This window comes from Necator americanus, chromosome I (assembly GCF_031761385.1).
Source record: "Necator americanus strain Aroian chromosome I, whole genome shotgun sequence".
NCBI lineage: Eukaryota > Metazoa > Nematoda > Chromadorea > Rhabditida > Ancylostomatidae > Necator > Necator americanus.
The window spans coordinates 19,192,222-19,211,298 of NC_087371.1; the positions used below are offsets into that span (position 1 = coordinate 19,192,222).

At 42.4% G+C, this 19,077-nt stretch overlaps 2 protein-coding genes across 3 annotated transcripts; both read right to left on the reverse strand.

Annotated features, from left to right (window-relative positions):
- Window positions 1-3,833: 3,833 nt before the first annotated feature.
- On the reverse strand, window positions 3,834-4,327 carry RB195_006176 (uncharacterized protein; the record flags this gene model as incomplete). The annotated part of the gene is made up of 2 exons (XM_064179104.1): window positions 3,834-3,996; window positions 4,161-4,327. The coding sequence occupies 2 exons, from the start codon at window positions 4,325-4,327 to the stop codon at window positions 3,834-3,836; spliced, it is 330 nt and encodes a 109-aa protein (XP_064036091.1).
- A 3,994-nt stretch (window positions 4,328-8,321) lies between these two features.
- RB195_006177 (uncharacterized protein) lies at window positions 8,322-19,049 on the reverse strand (the record flags this gene model as incomplete). 2 transcript variants are annotated; one of them, XM_064179106.1, is made up of 23 exons in its annotated part: window positions 8,322-8,401; window positions 8,477-8,480; window positions 10,077-10,313; window positions 10,621-10,789; window positions 11,208-11,326; window positions 11,385-11,567; window positions 11,624-11,722; window positions 11,792-11,886; window positions 12,048-12,136; window positions 13,997-14,095; window positions 14,151-14,300; window positions 14,356-14,430; window positions 14,529-14,611; window positions 14,808-14,885; window positions 14,945-15,109; window positions 15,189-15,307; window positions 16,164-16,350; window positions 16,427-16,550; window positions 16,969-17,258; window positions 17,329-17,405; window positions 17,483-17,607; window positions 17,796-17,932; window positions 18,918-19,040. In XM_064179106.1, the coding sequence occupies 23 exons, from the start codon at window positions 19,038-19,040 to the stop codon at window positions 8,322-8,324; spliced, it is 2,907 nt and encodes a 968-aa protein (XP_064036092.1). The 2 variants fall into 2 exon arrangements, with proteins under 2 accessions (XP_064036092.1, XP_064036093.1); XM_064179105.1 differs by lacking the exons at window positions 8,322-8,401; window positions 8,477-8,480 and having other exon boundaries at window positions 10,041-10,313; window positions 18,918-19,049.
- Window positions 19,050-19,077: the final 28 nt, after the last annotated feature.

Sequence of the window (19,077 nt, forward strand, 5' to 3'; positions counted from 1 at the left end):
CAGTATTGCGCAGTTACTTCGTGTGCGTGCCGCGAAAGATAAATGGAACGCTGCAACCGTTTAATACCCGTGACCACTCCCCGAGTTGCTTGTTACCTCTATGACTTCCCCGCGTGCCTACTTCCTTCAGCTTTCCTTCAGGTTGGTAACAAGTCTTCCTCAGAAAGTCGAAAGAGAGGTACAAACGGCTGCTTAAATAGTAGCCAACAGTTTACATGATCCGACGTGGAACCATATCTTTGTCAGTACGTCACTTTACGTTAGCACTTCATTCTATGATAACCATTGGGGGAAAGCAATAGGAAGGCTTGTACTTCGAGTAATACCTTTGATTTGTGTCTGTACTATATTGGTATCGAAGGACTTTTTGAAGTTTGAATGTTCTCTAAATGTAGAAATAATTCGTATAGAAAGAAAACTATGAAATCTTTCGCCTGAAATTTATTTTAAAAAAAGAAGAAAATGTTGTTAGAAAAATGAATTCTAATTTCACAGAAAATGCCACTATTTTTATTGATCAGTGAAGGCGAGCGAAGCGAGAACCACAAAAAAGTCTGAAGTCCCATTCGGACGTCCCGATAGACAATTCATTTGATTCGATGAATCGTAGGCGGAGGCGGGGAGCAGCGGTGGAGCGTATCAATAGAGGACGCCGTAAGGAACTGCATTCGGAAGTCGTCTGTTTACACTGGTGTAGGTAGAGATGAGCGGAACCACCTTTCTATTCATAATCTACGACCAGATATAGGTACACTCCACCGAAAATCCAAACCATGACAAATTCGTAGGGCGATGCCTTTAAAATGGGGTGAGACGAGTCCCACGGCATCGGACTGGTGTGCAATAACTTCATGTGTATGTCGCAAAAGGTGAATGAGACGTTGCAACCGCGTTGCGTCTCACTTCTACACTTCTATTCTTTGACAACTGGCGAGAGAAACAAGAGGAAAGCCAATACTTCGAGTAATAGTTTCAACTTGTGTCGAAATTATATTGGTGCTTGCGCGGGCGTAGTATAGTCGGTAACAGGTTCAGATGTCTACATCGATCGATGGGGTCGATTCTGCCCTAGTGCTCAAGAGGCCGACACATTTATAAAGAAAACTATGGAATCGCTCACTCAATTTCACAAAAAAAGAAGAAACCATTGCTGGAAAAACACTGACTCACTTAACTTAATCGGCAGGCTGATGTCATCGCCTTACGCGATTACTCCCATCTTGTGATCACCTGTCCTTCAACATAACCCTGCCCTATCTTCTTGATTTTCTGCGAGCGCTTGCACATAATCAATCTATTCGTAGATATTCCATATTCTGCTAATCCCTACTTTTCGCCTGAACTGCGTATCCATGCCGAGTTACTTCACGTGCTTCTAGCACGAACCCGACAAACTCCTCAGAACTCGTTGAACAAGGCAATCTGCTGGTCATCTCAATATTTGAGCAAAGAAGCGAAGACGATTTTCTGTAGCCACTTTCGATGGCGGTGCAAGATGTTGATATTTTTCACTTGTCCTCTCCCGTCCAAGCGGTTTCCTGTAAGCGCAATCAAGACCCTCCTTCATCGCATATAGTGCTGCCCTAGTATCCGATCCGTACATCATGATGGGGCGAATCACGGATAAGTAGACTCGCAACTTGATTTCGTTGGTGATGAGGATCGACCAGGTAGTTCGTTGAAGAGTTAAATGCAGAAATGGCCCTACGCATCTTTGCTGAACATTCTTCTCGTTGCTTCCGTTATTTCTCAACACAGAGCCAGGTTACAGAACTCACCGACGACTTCGAAGAGGTTCACATCTGCTTACATTTATCAGGGTGTAGACGTTCTACAGGCTGCAGCCAACTTAGATACAATATTAAAAACATGTTGAAATTTCGTACTTCCTTCCTCGAATATAACAACATATCCAGCGAGATCGATCAAGGGACGTCTTGATAGTGCTAGGATAATATTGGCAAAACACTGATCTACAGTTCTTCTTAATGCTGTTGGGATCCAAATTTAACAGGAAGGATTCTGCCACTGCCCCTGATTTTACGCCAGTTACCATCTCAAATGCTGTTGTGCATCTGGCTGGTGTCCGACCTGCTGCGGTTGTTCGTTGATTCATGTCATGAAGCAAGCGAACGAAATCTCCTGGTACTCTATCGGCGCGGAGTGTGTTGAGAAGACGATCTTGAGGGGAGTAGAAAGCCCAAAAAGTCCAGAAAGGCTAATTGAATTGGTTTCGAATACCACTGCCAGATTTCGATCATTCTACTGACGATGAACACTTGGTCAATCGTAGACCAGCCAGGACGAAAGTCAGCTTGCTCGTCTCGCGTATATATCTTCGCGATGTTTAATAAGTCGGTCCAAAATAATTCGCTCCAAAACCTTGTACATAACACGCGGCAAAGAGAGTCCTCGATAATTTCTAGGGTTCGTGACGGATAACTTCTTGTGGAGGGGAATTATGATAATATATATCCACGAGTTTTGTATCCATTCGTCAATCCGTCTAGAACGGTTAATCTTTGTCATCTCACGGATTCCAGACGAAGGAAGATATTTTAGCATTTCCGCGGTAATTCCGTCGTCTCCACCGATTTTCCATTTTTCATCTTCTGGATACAGATCAGAACCTCCGACTTGGTTGGTGGTTCTTTGGCGCTTTCCTGTTCAAGCAAGGTCTTGAAGTGATCCCTCCAAACTGGAGGGGTTGCTTCACCGACAGCCACTCTTTTGGCAACTTGCTGTTATACTGTTCTAGTAAAGCATTGGCTTTCCGCAGTTTCTTGGATTTTCACGCTTTTTCAAACTCCTTCGATTTTGACTTCCATTCGTTTTCGCGGTTTTTTTGCAGCTGATGACGCAACTTCGCGCCTGCGCGCAACCTTATTGTTGCCCTCAGCGGTTTCCGCAGGGGCGTGGGCACTTACTATCAAGGGTTTACGTCTTCTGCGATTCAACGGTTGTACAAATTGGCATATATGGTGTAATTTTCAATGCTGATGACGGGCCGATCTTTCATGCGTGTTTAATGCAGTGCAGCAAACGCCACACAGAGCTACCGCAGAAGCCTAGACAGGGCGGTTTGTTGGATAGAGTTCGGCAGTTCAACGTGACGAATTGAATGGTTGTTGTCAAAGATTCCATGCTACCTTCAGGCAGTTGACCTTTAGGAGAATGGGCTTTGGAGATGTACTGGACAACAGCACCGTTTCGCAATGTATGGGACTCTTTCGCCATATATCAGTGCAGGTTATATAGCTCATAAACCACTAATATCAAAATTCATTTATCAAGGCGAAGGCGAGAGAACACCACAGAAAGTCTGACGTTCGGATTAAGCCGGAGGTTTAGACTGCTATATAACAACGGTTTTATTCTGTCACCTGTGTTTTTGTAGCTTCCTATCGTCGGCGCATCATTTAGACGCCGTGGTGCCCGCTTCATCCTATTTTATCTGAGACTTGACTAACCATGTGACCTGTGTGTGAACGCTGGAACTCGCAGTATGTGTAGTCACAGTATGTATGAAGCACTTTGTAAAAAGAGAGCAAACTATAACCTTGGCTTTCCCTTTACTTACGGTATCAGCAGAATTGTTACCGTTTGGATGCTCGCAAATTCGCAGCGAATTCAAAAATGATACGAATATGGGAGATTGTAAGATCCAATTTAAGAAAGAAGCTAAGTATCGCTTCTAATCAATAGTTAGGTGAGTTTTGCTCAAAACGACCATAGGGGCCAGAAGATTTCATAACAAAACCGCAGGACTAGAAAGGCACGATTCTTATAGGAGGATGTAAGCTATACAGGTATGTTCGGGATTCCCCACTAAATCAGTCCAAATGCATGATGCGTTGGTGTTGATAAAGAGCCGAAACGATGCAGATCACAAAACCTTTCCGGACAGAACAACTCTCTGATCTGTGCGGTCGAACAACGGTAATCGCCTCGTTCGGTGGAGGTTGCCACTGCGATGGTCCACATTCACGGATTCGCCTGTGATGGTTACACTACACTCATCAGTTCTGTTTATTTTAGGAATAGGCGTTGATACAAATCAGTGTTAATCTTGCTAGCAAGGATTTTATGCTCCGTTGACAAATTAACGGCATAAAGCGTTGCGCAGTTCAAACTGCTCCCGACTCACAAACTGAACAAACCTTATACTTGGGTGAAAACGACACCAAGCGCGGACAGTTGCGTAAGCTGCTGCCCTCGAAGCTGCACGCTGGACCGTACCGGTTGGAATCCTGTAAGGAGCTCTGCTACTGCCACCCATCTCTGCAGTTCGCCAGAGGCTCACCTTGATTCCAAACGCTGTTTCCATCGCACCGCTTCAAGCGCAGCCGCTTATACACTGTCGGTGCTTGAAGGCATCACCCACGAATCTGGAGTGGTGCGGGTTTCAGGTGGGTTATGCCTATACGGGGTCATAGCTTATGGGGAGGAGGGTGATTACGTCTATTTCTTCCTAATTGCCGTAATAAAACGACACGGAAGATGCGGCTCGTGCACAAGGCTAGCTCGCTCCAATAGAATTCGTTTTAGGAAATGGCGCCCCGGAACGCTCGAAGCCGCATCTTCCGGGCCGTTTTTTCAACAGCAATTAGGAAGAAATGGACGGAATCACCCTCCCTCCATAATCTAACCCCGTATACCCCGTATAGGCATAATCCACCTGAAACCCGCACCACCCCAGATTCGTGGAGTGATGACTTTAATGTTGTTTTGAACCGACTGCACCTCTAGTCTAGTCATCGATGCCATCCGAAGTATCCTCAAAGGGCCCGAGATTGGTGTTGCGGCCATTTCTCCTTAACTGCCGTAATTGATATCGGCGGTGTTGTCCTATGCGTCTTTGCTCAGGGTATCCTGTGAATAGGCTCCTGTTTGTGTGCTCTAGGCGTGGGGTCTTATCAGCACATCCGCAAGTTCGCTCCACCTCCACCGTCAAGAAGCTCTGTAACTGAAAAGAACAGTTACGAAACTTCTGGAACATCTTATGATCTTTGTATTTTACCTCCACCCTGAGTGAAGAACCACTTTTATCAAATATGACTGAGGTGACCTTTTGGAGCATTCCATGATCTTAATATCTTGTCTTGGGGAGAGTGTAGCGCAGTCGGGAAGCGGCTCAGCTGTGACTGCACGATCGATCGGAAGTTCGAAGCCGCTTTAGTGCCGAAAAAGCCTTTCATCCCTCCGGTGTCGAAAAATTGGCAGCAGAGTTGTCTGGGAGGATCAAAACACTGACTGGACACATCGACTATTCCCTCAAGTCATTATATAGGCTATTTATACGTCCGCAAACCTCAAACGATTTTGAATTGAAGTGAACGCATTGACTCATCCCAGGAGGAAGGATTAAGGTCAGACACTTTCTTCTTTATCCACTTTAGTATCTTATCTTATTATTCCTGCGCTAACACCACTTATTAAGACAGATAAAATGGAGAAGGCGTCGTCAGGTGCGTCGTACTCATCCGTGTACCCGTCTTTCCAATGTTGTAAAAAATGAAAGACAGGCAAAAGGAACTGCGATAGCTGTCAATGATTCTGGTATTAGCAGAAAAAGTTGAAAGTGCTAATAGCCATACACAGTGCGCAGTTCACCGATGCAATCAAATCATCGAATGTCTCCATCAAGCGGACCATGCTAGGAGTGATTCACGTCAGTTACGAAGCGGATTCGAAGTTCTCGTCTACCATCGGAGAAACTTCATCGCATTACGTTAGGTATGTGAGATTAGGTGGGGCAAATGATGTGTTTGACGAAGTGAGCCACCGGCGAATGTGTTTTACCGGACATAACACACGCAGCAGGAAGACCGCTTTCTCAATCAACATATATCCTATCCTGTGTGCCTACAAATATTTTTACAAAGACCTTTGCTGAAAATTATGGTACCTGTCCGTGTCTCTCGAGCATCTGCAAACCAATAATCAATTCTGAGACCCCCAATTGAAACGCTGCCCGCATGCACTCGACCCAACCGAAGATCAACTAAAGCGCAGACGAAGCAGCCCAAAAGGAGAGATTATCTTTTTGTCACACACGAACCTTAAATGGTGCATGCAGAAGTTCACCTGCAGCAGTATTGCTTATCAATATACAACAGATTTGACGGCGATAGAACTCCACATCTGATACATACTTCACAGACTCTTAGGTTCTCTATGGATTTAGACATAAATTTCCAGCGATTGGCCCACCAAATTCACGTTTATTCACGTTGAAACCACCATTCTCACACCATCAGCTCATCGCCTTCGTTTTCATGAGAAAGTTCTTGCAGAGGTTTTCAGAAGTCCTTTAATTGGTTTTTTTTTCTCATCTGTACCAACTTGCAGTAACCCAAGATGTTGCTCATGTACTGGAGAGTGCAGAAGTGCAGTGTAACGTTTTTTTTTCTCTCTGAAAACTGCCGATTTCTCATAGCGGAACTCTTTATAAAAGAACTAAGAATCTCTGCAATGGTTGCACTAAGAATGTCAACCGTAACAGGAATTACTGTACAACAACTATTCTAAAACACTAAAGAGTAGTTACGGCCGACGCTGAACGCGTCTAACCGCACTGACGGCACTTCGCCTGCATTTATATGCGTCGCGTCAGGTAGGTTGAAAGCGTTCGGAGGTGTTTGCGCCCTAAAACCAATAAACCTAGGTAGTGAAGCGCAAAGCAACTACCAGAAAGGTAGGCTTCCATGCCAGAAACGTCATCATTTCTAGACGAACCCAATACGAAGGACGTAATTTGAAAGCAGTGATGAAAGATTTTTGATTGTCTTTCCCAAAAATCTGAAATCATTTACATCCATTTGAAATAGCTAGTCGAAAAACTATACTTTCTTCTACAATGATTTGCACTTATCAAATAACTGAACTGAAGTGAGTTGTAAAAAAATGAAATATAGATGAAACGACGAAAAAAATAGAAGAACGAAATAAAATAAATCCCAGAAGAAAATGTACCTTCAAAAACACCCCGAATCTCTCACGAAAGTTCTATGTGAAAGTTACTAAACTTTTAAATCGAACCTTAGAGTAGTAGAGCATAAATCATCAAAAATTAATTCACCATGTGAGGATAGTGTCATGTATTGAGGATGAGCGATTCGAGCGTAATCTTCCAAAAGCAGATAAAATTGTTTAAAGAAAAATCCTGGACACAAACTCTCGCAGTTCGCATGAACTTGTAAGATTTCCCTCTGCAAATTAACAATATAGAATTCCACAGCCGCTGTACGACAGATTCTCCTATGACGAAAACAGCGTCAACTGTGCGTTTGGTACACCTCCCATTTCATTTCATTCATCATAACTTTTTTTAGCGAGAGCGAAAAAAGGAAAACATTCGAAGAAAAAGTTGAAAACAAAAGTTAATTTGGCGCAATGTGATTCGGGAGAGGTGGTCAATCCACTCCACACCTCAGTAGCATTAGCCAATAGTACATGCCATGGATCCTTTAAGAACCTCTAGTGACCTCTAGTATCTCTAGTGACTACGTTCCGAGGCTCTTGGTTTTTAGGTACTTTGGTAGCATCACACCACAACTTAGTACCCTTAACCCGCACCTTAGTAACTTCAAGCTTTGCCTATTCCACAGGATGACTGATCTCTCTCTCCTAAGGAACATTCCGCAGCCCCTTTTTTAGACTCAGAACTTCTCATAGAGACGCAACGGTAACAGCGGTATCGGACTGTTTTGCTGTGGTGGAAAGCGACGATACTGAGATTCTATTCTTGAGATCAGGAGAAATTTTCACAAACAGAAACAAACGGAGCGACAGCCTCAAGATAACTGTTCCACCAGTTATTTATTTATTTATTTATTTAAATAAATAAATAAATAAATAAATAACAGTGGAACAGTTCTGAATATTTTAACAAAATTACCCGTCACCTTATAGATCTCTAGAGCGGTACAGGCAGAGATGTCGATGACAACATGATGAAATCTGTGAAATAGCAGTTTTAGGGATGATTACCAAGATGAAGTGAAAAAAAAAACAAATTATTGGCTTATTAAAAAGCAAAAATGTAAGATTCTTAACTTCGCCAGTACGGACCATGTTAAATGAATCTATCCTATTTCTAACAGCTCTAAACACTTAGCTGTTCAAAAAAGTATTTATGGAAAAAGCAACGATTGTTTATTCATTTTCTTTCACTGTTCAGTTCTAAACTCGAGCACAGTTTAAAGACCTCGAGCTTCAAGAAAGCAAGAAAAAATATCCAACATTTAATGTTTCTAGATTTATTTCGTTCTTCAGCATCACAAAACAAATCCGAAAGTATGAACTGTTTTTGACAACGGCTATCCAGGAATAACAGGATCCAGGGTCCAAACGTACATTATAGTTGAGCAAATTGGTTGTCGCTTCCAAGAGTAATCCTCTAAAAGTCTTTCAAACGATTGTAGAAATTTCTTCCTAATTAGAACATATCTTACATGAGAGATAGAGTCCACACCTGACTAAAAGGAAGAAAATACGCTTTCTACAGATTAACCCCCGTCTTAGCACTCCTTACGGGGACGTTACGACACAGATCGAATAAAGCAAAACACTTGAGTCCGTTCTGAAAAGAATGGCTGTCCAGTGCTACTCCAGGATTGTGAGAAGCGTAAATGTCGGATTCTCCTAAATCCCCGTCCAGAGAGAATGATGATCACTAACACATTAGTAATCATCATTCTATCTGTGGACCGCACCACTCTTAGCAAAGTATCATCTAAAACGGACTGGAAAATTTATCACTTAGACCGAAACCATACCGTTAATTTTGCCGCCACTAGCTAGCACTAGCTGAGAGAGTGATTTCCTCGAAATTGTTAGAGTATAATGCACAATAATGAACAATAACAATAACAGAAACAACGGGACAAAAAAAAATTTAATTATAAAAAAGGTAAAACATAACATTGAACACCATAATTAGCTTAATAACATGTCGTCTAATTAAATACATCATCTCTACTACAGTATGACATGCATTGATTAAAACCGGGACTTAAATCTCACTGGGTCACAAACTGGGCTCGAACAAAACTCCGGGTACAACGGTTAAAACGCATAGCGTCATAAAGAATCTGCTATTACAAACACAACAGGGTATCCATGATCGAAAAAAAACTAAAACGGTCAAATCGACGGTCATCTACCTCGAGCATTCGAGACAACGATACAAACACACAGACACACAGTTAAGGGCATTAGGGCCCTAGTTAGACTCGATGAAATGGGCGAGGCCTCGCAATCTAATGTACAAAACCGCGGCGCTGAGCACTGGGGATGCTAGACACTGGCATAGCAAAAACTGAGGGACGTTGTGTGATGCTGCTCATAATTTTCTCCACAAACTCTGCTTTCCAGTAACGTGGGGATGTGCTGAACTGGAAACGTGAGGCTATCGTATTTCTGTAATGTGGTACAAGGGCTAAAACACACTGGGAAGTCTCGAATGCAAAAGCGAACATGAATGAGGCTAAATTTTAAAAGAAAAGACGAGGTTTCGCACTAGATGAGGTAAAAGTGATTGTATGCAGGTAGATCGCCTTTATAACAATAAAATAGCTACGCAGCGCTAGAATGCGAGGGCAGAGGTAGGCAGAAGGTTACTACAAAGAACACTGAGAGCGAGAGACTTCGTACACAGCTGGGCACGTGCACTGTACGTATAATTCACGCGCAGATCAGTCGTGAAACAAAAGCGAGCGACAGGCCCAGGCACTATGAGCAAAGGAAGTGGACGGATTACGAACCGGAGGGTTGATGATGACGAATATAAACTCTATCTGAAACTCAAAACAAACAAAACAACAAAAAGAAGAAGGAAAAAGATAGAAAAGCGCATCGAATCACATTGTAGAAGAGAACAAGCGATGGGCACGAAACTCGAAGCAGAGGGCTCAAAGCGCGCATAGCATATGTTCACCTAGTGATACAGTACAAAACAAATGTTGGCTTAGAGCCAGGTTCCACCTTGAGATAAACGAAAAGATCACATCTTAGGAGTTGTGAGCAGGACGATTCGCTCAAAACACGCGTACGCAATTATTACCGAAATCTACCACGTAAATGCGTCCGTCTGGGGCTATGGCCACGTCAGTAGGGCGATCTAACAGTGGACGAGGCCCACTCGAAGCACCATCCAGAGATGCGCTACCGGTTGGAGTGTTAGCCGCATGGAATGGTGTAGGTCCGACAGAACGGAACGGTGCAGGCAGCTCGGCCGGCATCTCAAATCCAGTGGAAGAGGATGATTGTCCGAATACCGCAATGCAGCGCATATCATCGCCGGAGAACACCTTAAACATCATCGATATCAAACAAATTCCGAATGTCTTCAGCGCTACAGCTGATTCTTCAAAAATTAGTGTGAATATCTCGCTCGAAAAAAAGTTGGAAATGCTAGTTTGAGGAAGACAGCCAAATTTTCAAGTAAAAAAGGCGTATTGAAGCTGCTCAAGTGCTGGAAATGACAGACAAAATAGATAATTACAGAAGTAAGAGTTCTGGCAGCAGAAATTCGATATTAATTCAATGTCTTGTCCTAAGCACTTTAAAAGTAAGTCTAGTATTTTCAAAAATCCATCCAACCAAAGAGACATTTACCTGTATACGATTATTTCGCGAATCGCATATAAGTATGTGACCTTCCGGATCGACTTTTACTCCTTGTGGACGACAGAACATTCCTTCAACACTTCCTTCGCTGCCATAGACTTTCATTTCTGGAGTATCCCGAGACGACAACACCGCCAATCGATGATTGTTGAAATCACTGAAAAACACCAAATTCTTTAATTATTGACAATATTATATGCGATATTGCATAGATACGATAGGGAGGAGAAGAACCCTCCTCAGGTGAAAGTGTCTGGCTCATGGGGTGCAGCTCACGCGATGAGGATTCCTTCGCCAACCGCCCAAAAGTGGTAATCAGAACCCCGGTTCCGACTATCTCAGGTATGTATGATTGTACGTTCTATGAGCTGCATCTGTATAATTCTATCCAACTTCACCATCTTGAGAGAGAATGTGGATCTATGAGCACAAAAAAGCATGCTACTTCTGTCAAAAAGGAAGACGATTGTGAGTATGATTGTTGCGAAGAAAATTCTTCTTTTGATGCTCATAAACTGCACAAATTTAAAAAAATACTAGCGATTTTTGTCGAAGTGTAAGAAAGAGATGCTTACGTGATGAGAAGTTGACCATCGGATAAATAGCAGACGCCACGAGGAGAATCAAGATGTTTGTAGAAAAAGGCTGTGTCAAAACCACATTTTCTGATAAACTGTCCATTTTCATTGAATATCTATAAGTAAACATTTCTTCTATGCTCATTTGAGGCAAACATTGCATCACCACCTCACCTGGACGCGATGATTTCTTGTGTCAGAAACCGCAATATGGTTCTGACTATTCGTTGCCACCCCCCAAGGATAGTTGAACATACCAATTGGTCTGCCTCTTTCCCCAAATTTCAATAAGAAGTTTCCATTTTCATCAAATACTTGTATCCTGTGGTTATCCTTATCAGCTACGACAATATTGTTCTGAAAGAGAGCTAATCTTGGAGAACAAGAAAGGCACATGTTGATTATCCGCTTACTCTTGTGTTAACGGTTACACCTGCAGGGCGGTCGAACTGCCCCGGACGAGTCCCACCGCAACCAAACTTTGCAAGAAAACCACCATCGCGGTCGAAGATCTAGAGAACGATAAATTAACTAGATTGGATACGGAGAGGAAAAAACCTCAATTATATTACGAAACAAACCTGGATACGATTGTTGCTCCGATCTGCAACCAAAACACGTCCACGTAAGTCGACGCAGATTCCCCATGGTCGGCAAAGTTCACCATCGCCAGAACCTGGAATTCCAAAAGCCCTGAATTCTCTAGAAAATTGCATAAATCATGTGCAATAAAAATTTATGTAGTAGTGGCCAGGATTAACGTCAATATTTGATCACCATTTACAATATTTTAACGTTAACAAATAATCTTCCCTTGAAAAATAATTATGCACTCACCTTCCTTTCCAAAAGAAAACAGTTCTCCTTGCGCAGCAATTTCCGAGTAGTTACGACCATGGCGAACTTCAACGGAAACAGGACAACCACTAGAAAAATGAAACAAGTTATCACTGCCATATTTCTGGGACAAATGTTGAGTAAACCGGGAAGGAAAAGAAACTAGTCTTCAGAAAGGAAGATTAATAGAGATGTGGGCCGATCATTGACACAGGATACGGTCGATTGAGAAAAATGTCATTTTGGCCTACTACTCGGGTGACAACTAATACGGCGATAAAGGGAAACAAAGTGAGTCTAGTCGATCTAACGAGATTAAAGCTCATTTCCTTCTAATTTCCGTTAAAAAAATGTACCGTAAGATGCGGCGCGTGCACTAGGGTGGCTGTTTTCTACGACGACTTCTATTGGAGCACGACCCTTGTGCACGCCCTGCATTTTTTAACGGTAATTAGGAAGAAATGAGCGTTATCCCACTTGTTTCTGCAATCTACGACCCCGTATAGTCATTAGCCAACGGAAATCCACACCACTGCAGATTCGTGAGGTGATACCTTTAACTCTTCCTGCAATAGAAGCGTCAGCGTGACAGTAGCCAGTATGTCATTAAAGGCATCACCCCACGAATCTGAGGTGGTACGGATTTCAGGTGGAGTGTTCGTATATGGCATAGTAGATTATGGAGAGGGGAGTGATTAATCCAATTCTTCCTTATTGCCGTAAAAAACGGCCCGGAAGATGCGGCGCGTGGCTGGCAAGGCTGGCGCGCTCCAGCCGAACTCATTAAAGAAAATAGCGCATCGGAAGAAAATAGCGCACGGGCTCGAAACCGCATCTTCCGAGCCGTTTTTTACGGCAATTAGGAAGAAATGGATCACTCCATAATCTACGATCCCGTATACGAACACTCCACCTGAAATCCGCACCACCTCAGATTCGTGGGGTGATGCCTTTAATGATCACCTTGACTCCCGTTGATCTTCGAACTGGTCGAGAGGGCGCCAGTAATTCTTCCATTTGTCCTGATTGCATGCTAGCGTCGCGCAGTGGTTCCTCCTTTCGCGTGGGACACGAAGAGCATCATAATTTTCTTTGAAGGATTTCATGAAGAAATCTGACCATCGGGTCGGCCGTCTTCCTGTAGTGCACTTAATATCGCTAGGAACCCAGTCGCTTACGGCTGTGGTCCAACGGTTGTCGTTAAAGCGCACCACGTGTCCGGTCCACCTTATTTTACTTTCCTTGGCAAACGCGGCAGCGTCTCTAGTCTTCGATCGCTGACGTAGGAGGGAACTTCAAATCCCGTCCCTCACTTGCGTGAAACGGGATACTCCTAGCATCACTGTCTCAATTGCGCGTCCAATGACGCTCACCGCGTTTTCCTTTTGGAGTTTTAGAAAAGATTCCTCTATTTCCAACAAAGGTAGCAGGAAAGACTGTGGAAGAAGTGTAATCAACCAGAGGACGACTAACGCTCTATCGTCCGGTCCTCAAAAAGATTGTGGCAGGGGTGTGGTTCAAGAAGTTCAAGGAAAATTATCACGTTCATTTCCGCCGAGTAATCCACAAAAAAGAAGTGAGAAACAGCATTGGCTGCATGCTACGATGAAACTTATAGCGTGATTAAATGCAAGTAATTTCGCCATTTTCCAATCTAACTAGTAAATATAACTCAAATAATCAGAAAAAGCTCCACAAACTGCACAATCTTACACGAGTGGTGGATTTCAGTCATTGTACTAACGGGAACGCGGGTGCAATCCAAGCTGTTTCATATACCTTTTTCTGAATTAGTAATTGGAATAGAACACCTTCATACTAATATTCATGAGCTACACCACTGGACCAGTCTATTCGTTGCAAGATCTTAATACAGTCAATCTCCTGGTACGCTTTCTTTAAGTGAGACAGAATGTTGCTAAAACAGAAATCTCTCATATAGTACCCACCTTATGGAAACTCCGCGAATGCGGATATCTAATTGATGTTGCCCATCAAGAACCGGGAAGTAAGCAATCCCAACAACGCCAGCATCGGCTTCACTTCGGCTGAAATCAGACTTCTCAACACAACTGGTAAAACAAAAAAGCCTATTTTGTTTACCCTATGTGCACTTCAAGACTACGGCCGTCAGGAGCAACGACTGTAGCGCTAACGTCCCGCACACTTCCATCAGATCGATCCGTAGGGACTACCTCTCCACACGCGTCTCGCATTTGCACATATGCAATGCACTGGCGCTCCCGTATTGGTCTACAATTCAGCATACAAAAATTTCAATTAATTCCAAACGGGAAGGAGAATTTACCTTTTGTAGCCTTCCCCTATGAGATGACAAAGCCGAGCACAAGGTCCACTTTCCAACTCACCCAAAGATCTAATTCTGTAAATTGTGCTTCTATAAATTCGACTATTCAATGCTCAAGAAATTATATACATATATATATATATATATATATATATATATATCAAAATACATACTGTGACAGAAGCTGATTGTCCGGTACCGCAAACTTGACAACGTCATTCTCATGTGGAACCAAATGAATGGGTTGAAAGTACAGCTAAATCTGGTAGATTAACTTTAGAAGAAAGATACGATTAAGGATTATGCTAGAGATATTCGAGTGAGAGAAAAAGAGTGTTACTCTTGGAATCATTCCAGAACAATTTTAGTGTGGTAGCAGCGCTAAAAACTCCTTTGATTTCGAAAAAAAATCAAGCGAGAATCACCTGAGATCATACTGAGATAAATCGCACCTGAAGCAAATCCTGGAAAACATTAGCTAAATGTGTGTTATCTTCCTCAGCTGTGGCAGATTCTACCGATTTTATTGTCTGGAATAGTACACAGATATCTTTATTTGGCACAGAAAATATAGTGTGTAGCTGATTGCCTGAGCAAATTTCGCCTTGGCAAGTGCCAAATTCTCCGCTTGTGCTTTCAAATTCTTTGTTTTAGTCTGCCTGATTGTATCGACTCTTTGAAGTAACTCCCGCTTCCTTTCCTCGAGAGCACTCATATGAAGATGCATTAGTGAACGTAATTCAGAAGCAGCCGCCTGTAAAGACGAAAGCTAATGTATATAAAAAGTACTTTGTTTCTTAGGAAAAAATCAGAGATGAGAAAGGAAGACAAACCTGTACACTCGCATCAACTCTTTCTGACATTGCTCGCACACTTTCGATCGCTTCTTCGATACTTCGCTCGTTGCGCCGAGATTCAGCCAGCAATGAATTTATGCAAGTACGAGCGTCACCTGAAATTATTACCAGAGATTATATCGACTAACCAATGAGTACAATGATGTCAAACATTTTGAACAAAGCAGAAAAGCTGAGACTGTGATAAGAGTCTACTCTCAATTCTCTCACTCTACACGATTAGTCTTATGAATATCCAAGGAATTAGCAGTAATACTAATGCAAAAGGATAAATAAAAAAGTCATCGATATGTGGAAAATTGCCTTTTATAGCGTATTCAAGAAAAGACTAGCTATATTCAGGACAGCACAAGTAGTAACAGCACAGCTGTCACATGAGCTTATGTAGTCAACACATGATCTCCGACAATTCTGCACAATCCTCACGAAAGGAGGAGGAGAATCATCGATACCAACTGCACTTAACGAGTGTGATAAAGTAATCATTGCTGTCAATACTTTCAGGTATACATTCCACACAACAGTCCAGCGAAAGGTTTCAAGATCATCAAAACTGAACGCCAACAAATGTTTTTTCGTGGGTTCGTTTATCAAAATTGTTGTCAAGCTTTCTAGGTCGCACAATAAATTCTCTGTCTAGTATAGTGTTCCTTTCTACACTCATTGGCGCCCTTATTTCTCGAAGTAAATAATCAAATCAATCGGGGCCTTAAGGCCTAATTAGTCTTAGAGGATCTACGACATGTAAACTTAAGTTACTAGGAGAAAAAAGTACGTTAGAGCTTCGGGAAATAAGAGCGCCACTGAGTGCTCCCCCTCGCAACGACATTTTCCCCCAAATTTCTCCTCCACTATTAATTTTAGGGAAAAGAATATCTAAAGCTAGCACTGCGAGGTACATTTTCAACTGTATTTCGCTTTGGATACATGTGAACTGTCCATAAAAAGTACCTAGTGGTGCTATATGATGTCCGGAGTGTAATGATATACAATGTGCACAAAGAGGTACTCTTCCACATGTTTCACAAGAGCAGAAAACTTTTGCATCGTGTGTCGGACAGACTGACAGCGCTCTCGGGGACGAATCTGATGACTCTCCTATAGTCCCGTCCTCTGCAGCACCGAAAGCCGTCGCAGTCTTAATATAGATTTCATAGAAAGTGGTTGCTTGATATGAAAATATAAATGGGAAAAATATTAAGGAAAAAACCAACCATGTGGCACAAAAGTTGTTGCAGTGAAATGACGACATGGTCACGAGTAACCCGAACTCTTTGATGGGCTACAACACATACCGCACAAAGTAATTCTCGACAATTTGCACAGAACGCTTCGGCCCTAAAAATTCACTTAAGCAACAATTGACTTTAGAAATACTTGGAAGGAGAGTACAAAGTATTCAGAGATGGGAAAATTGCACCGCGAATTCACCCTCAAAGCAACACGAAAGAAATAGTTTCAATTTCAAGACTTTGCCCGATTTCATCTGCATCTCTTTTCATTTGATTGGTAAAATTTTGTACTAGCATTAGTCTTAGCATCAAGTTTTTAGAAGAAATACTTCTGAATACCACGAAACTAATTATTAATCGTGGAAATAGCATTCAAAAGCTTCGAAACGTATCCAAAAGCAAACTGCCCCTCCCGAAAAAGATTGAGGTATTAGTGGAAAGATGACTAAGTAAGCATCTCTGCACAGTGAAATTACTGATAACAAGCGATGTCTAGACAAGTTGTACATCTCAAACCAACTTGCCTTGCATTTACGCCGCATGTTGCGCATGTTGGCAACATCGGACGTTGTGGAGTTGTCACGTTGAGCGGGTTGTTCATCGGAAGTGGCGAAGAAACAGCGGAAGTATTGACCAATTGCGAGTTAGGTGAAAACACTGGCGGATGATCATCTTCCGATCGTAATGGCGTTTCTGGTAGAACTATTCCTTTCGATGACGAACCGCGCGTTGGGGTAGAGAGTTTCGAACGGTTATCCCAAATATTGAAGGTTTCTAGAGGTGTCGATAGGTCACCCAAACCGAGGTTCATGTTCTGAAAAGGACACTCAAATCCAGGCAATGCTTACACGGTTTCCTCTTATGAAGAAAAGAAAAAAAACTACCTGAAGGCCGTCCGCCAAGCCATTCTGATACGAGCCAATGGAATGTTTATGCATTGAAAGTGAACTGTCCAATAGCTCTGCATTTTAATTTCGTTTGCGTAATAATTTAATACTACACAAACATCTTAGAGATTATTATAACAGCAAAACTAACCGCTAGGGTGATCTGTGTGGGGAGGAGAAAGGAACATATAAGGAGGAAATGGGGTGGTGCCCGCATTTGCAAAGCAAATCAGGCACTTCCGACTATCCGTTAAGGAACAGCACTGTCCACAAATTCTGTAAGCAGCGAATTGTTCATGTCGAAGATAAATAAAAAAGTTTGAAAACGACTATGCAGACGTTGTGTGCAAAACTCCGTTAGTTCCATCATGTTTTTTAATGGCAATAAAAGTCAGCAATGAATCTTGGATTACAGCAGCTCTGATAGGCAAATACTAAGGAATAGCCAGAGAAAGAGCACGAACTTATGTGAGCAAGAGAACTGTCGATGCTGCCCTTGGATGTCTTTTTGACAGATCGAGCAACGGGATCGAAACGGCGATGAGAACATGTCATACTGTGGAGAGGCGAGGAGCGACTGCGGTGTTTCGAAAAGGCTACCCTGAAATCGCTCAACTTCCACTCAAACAACCTTCACGTTGACAATTTACCAATCGGTGAATTGCAAAAAAAGATTCTCTTCTATCGTATCCCGCCGTCAGCCTTCGACGTTCTGATATCTGGTGCGCTGTCTCCTGGCTGCTTTTGCTGGCATCGCTCTTTTCTGTTTTAATTTTCTTTCCTATTTTTCCATGAGTTTATATGCAAATAACGAGATCAATGCAGCAACTAAAAGCAATTCTTGTCTTGTCGATTGTATGCTTTTTGAGTACCGTTCTTTGTGGAACGCAAATTTTTCTTGTTGGGTATTGGGACAGGTTGGGTTTTCTACATTAGATTTAATCCACTATGTACATGGCGTTTGCCAAGATTCTTCTTCACGACAGTTTATAACGAAAAATTCAGCACCATACACTTGTTTCAGTTGCTGCGCAGTCATGTATGTAAAAAGTATATGTATTGCATGTGAAAAAACAACATGATATCTTGTGTTGGGAAAATTAGCAAGAAGCAATGGTCTAATCCACACCTACCCGAAGACCTGCTCAAATAACCGTTGCTCATAACTTTGCACTTCATTCTTATCCTCCACCTAACCTCCTATCATAATGCCATTATAAACTAAATTTCTCAGAGTCCTCATCTTCAAGGGTCGTAGTAGTTAACAAATCAGATTCACGTTGTTGGTTATGAACCGTCACTGACTTTCCCAAACCTTCTCCAGCATATAATTCAAATCCTTTTCAAATATTGACTTCCATCATCTCGGAGAGGACAACACGGAAAAGATTTTGTCATTTAATTGAAAACTTAACTAGTTGAGTACCAAAGTTTGAAAATAATTGTAATGTGAAAGTAAGATGTCAGACAAACTCAACTATCCCCAACTTTCAAGATTATTTCTCTTCTATAAGGCGAGTTACTACTTAGCAGTACTTCCCAGCGGTGCACTACAAATACATACCTAGTTATCTGTAACCACTTACATGATATCCATTGCTGGCGTTGAATGAGTCCTGCCCATCCCCAGTGAATGGGACCGTGTTGCTCGTCGCACCGCCTCCTCCCTTCTGTCCCGCCCCCTCCCCGTCATCGTTCCGGGGATCCATGCGTTGCATCGTCGATTTTGTGTTGCGAATCGTGAGT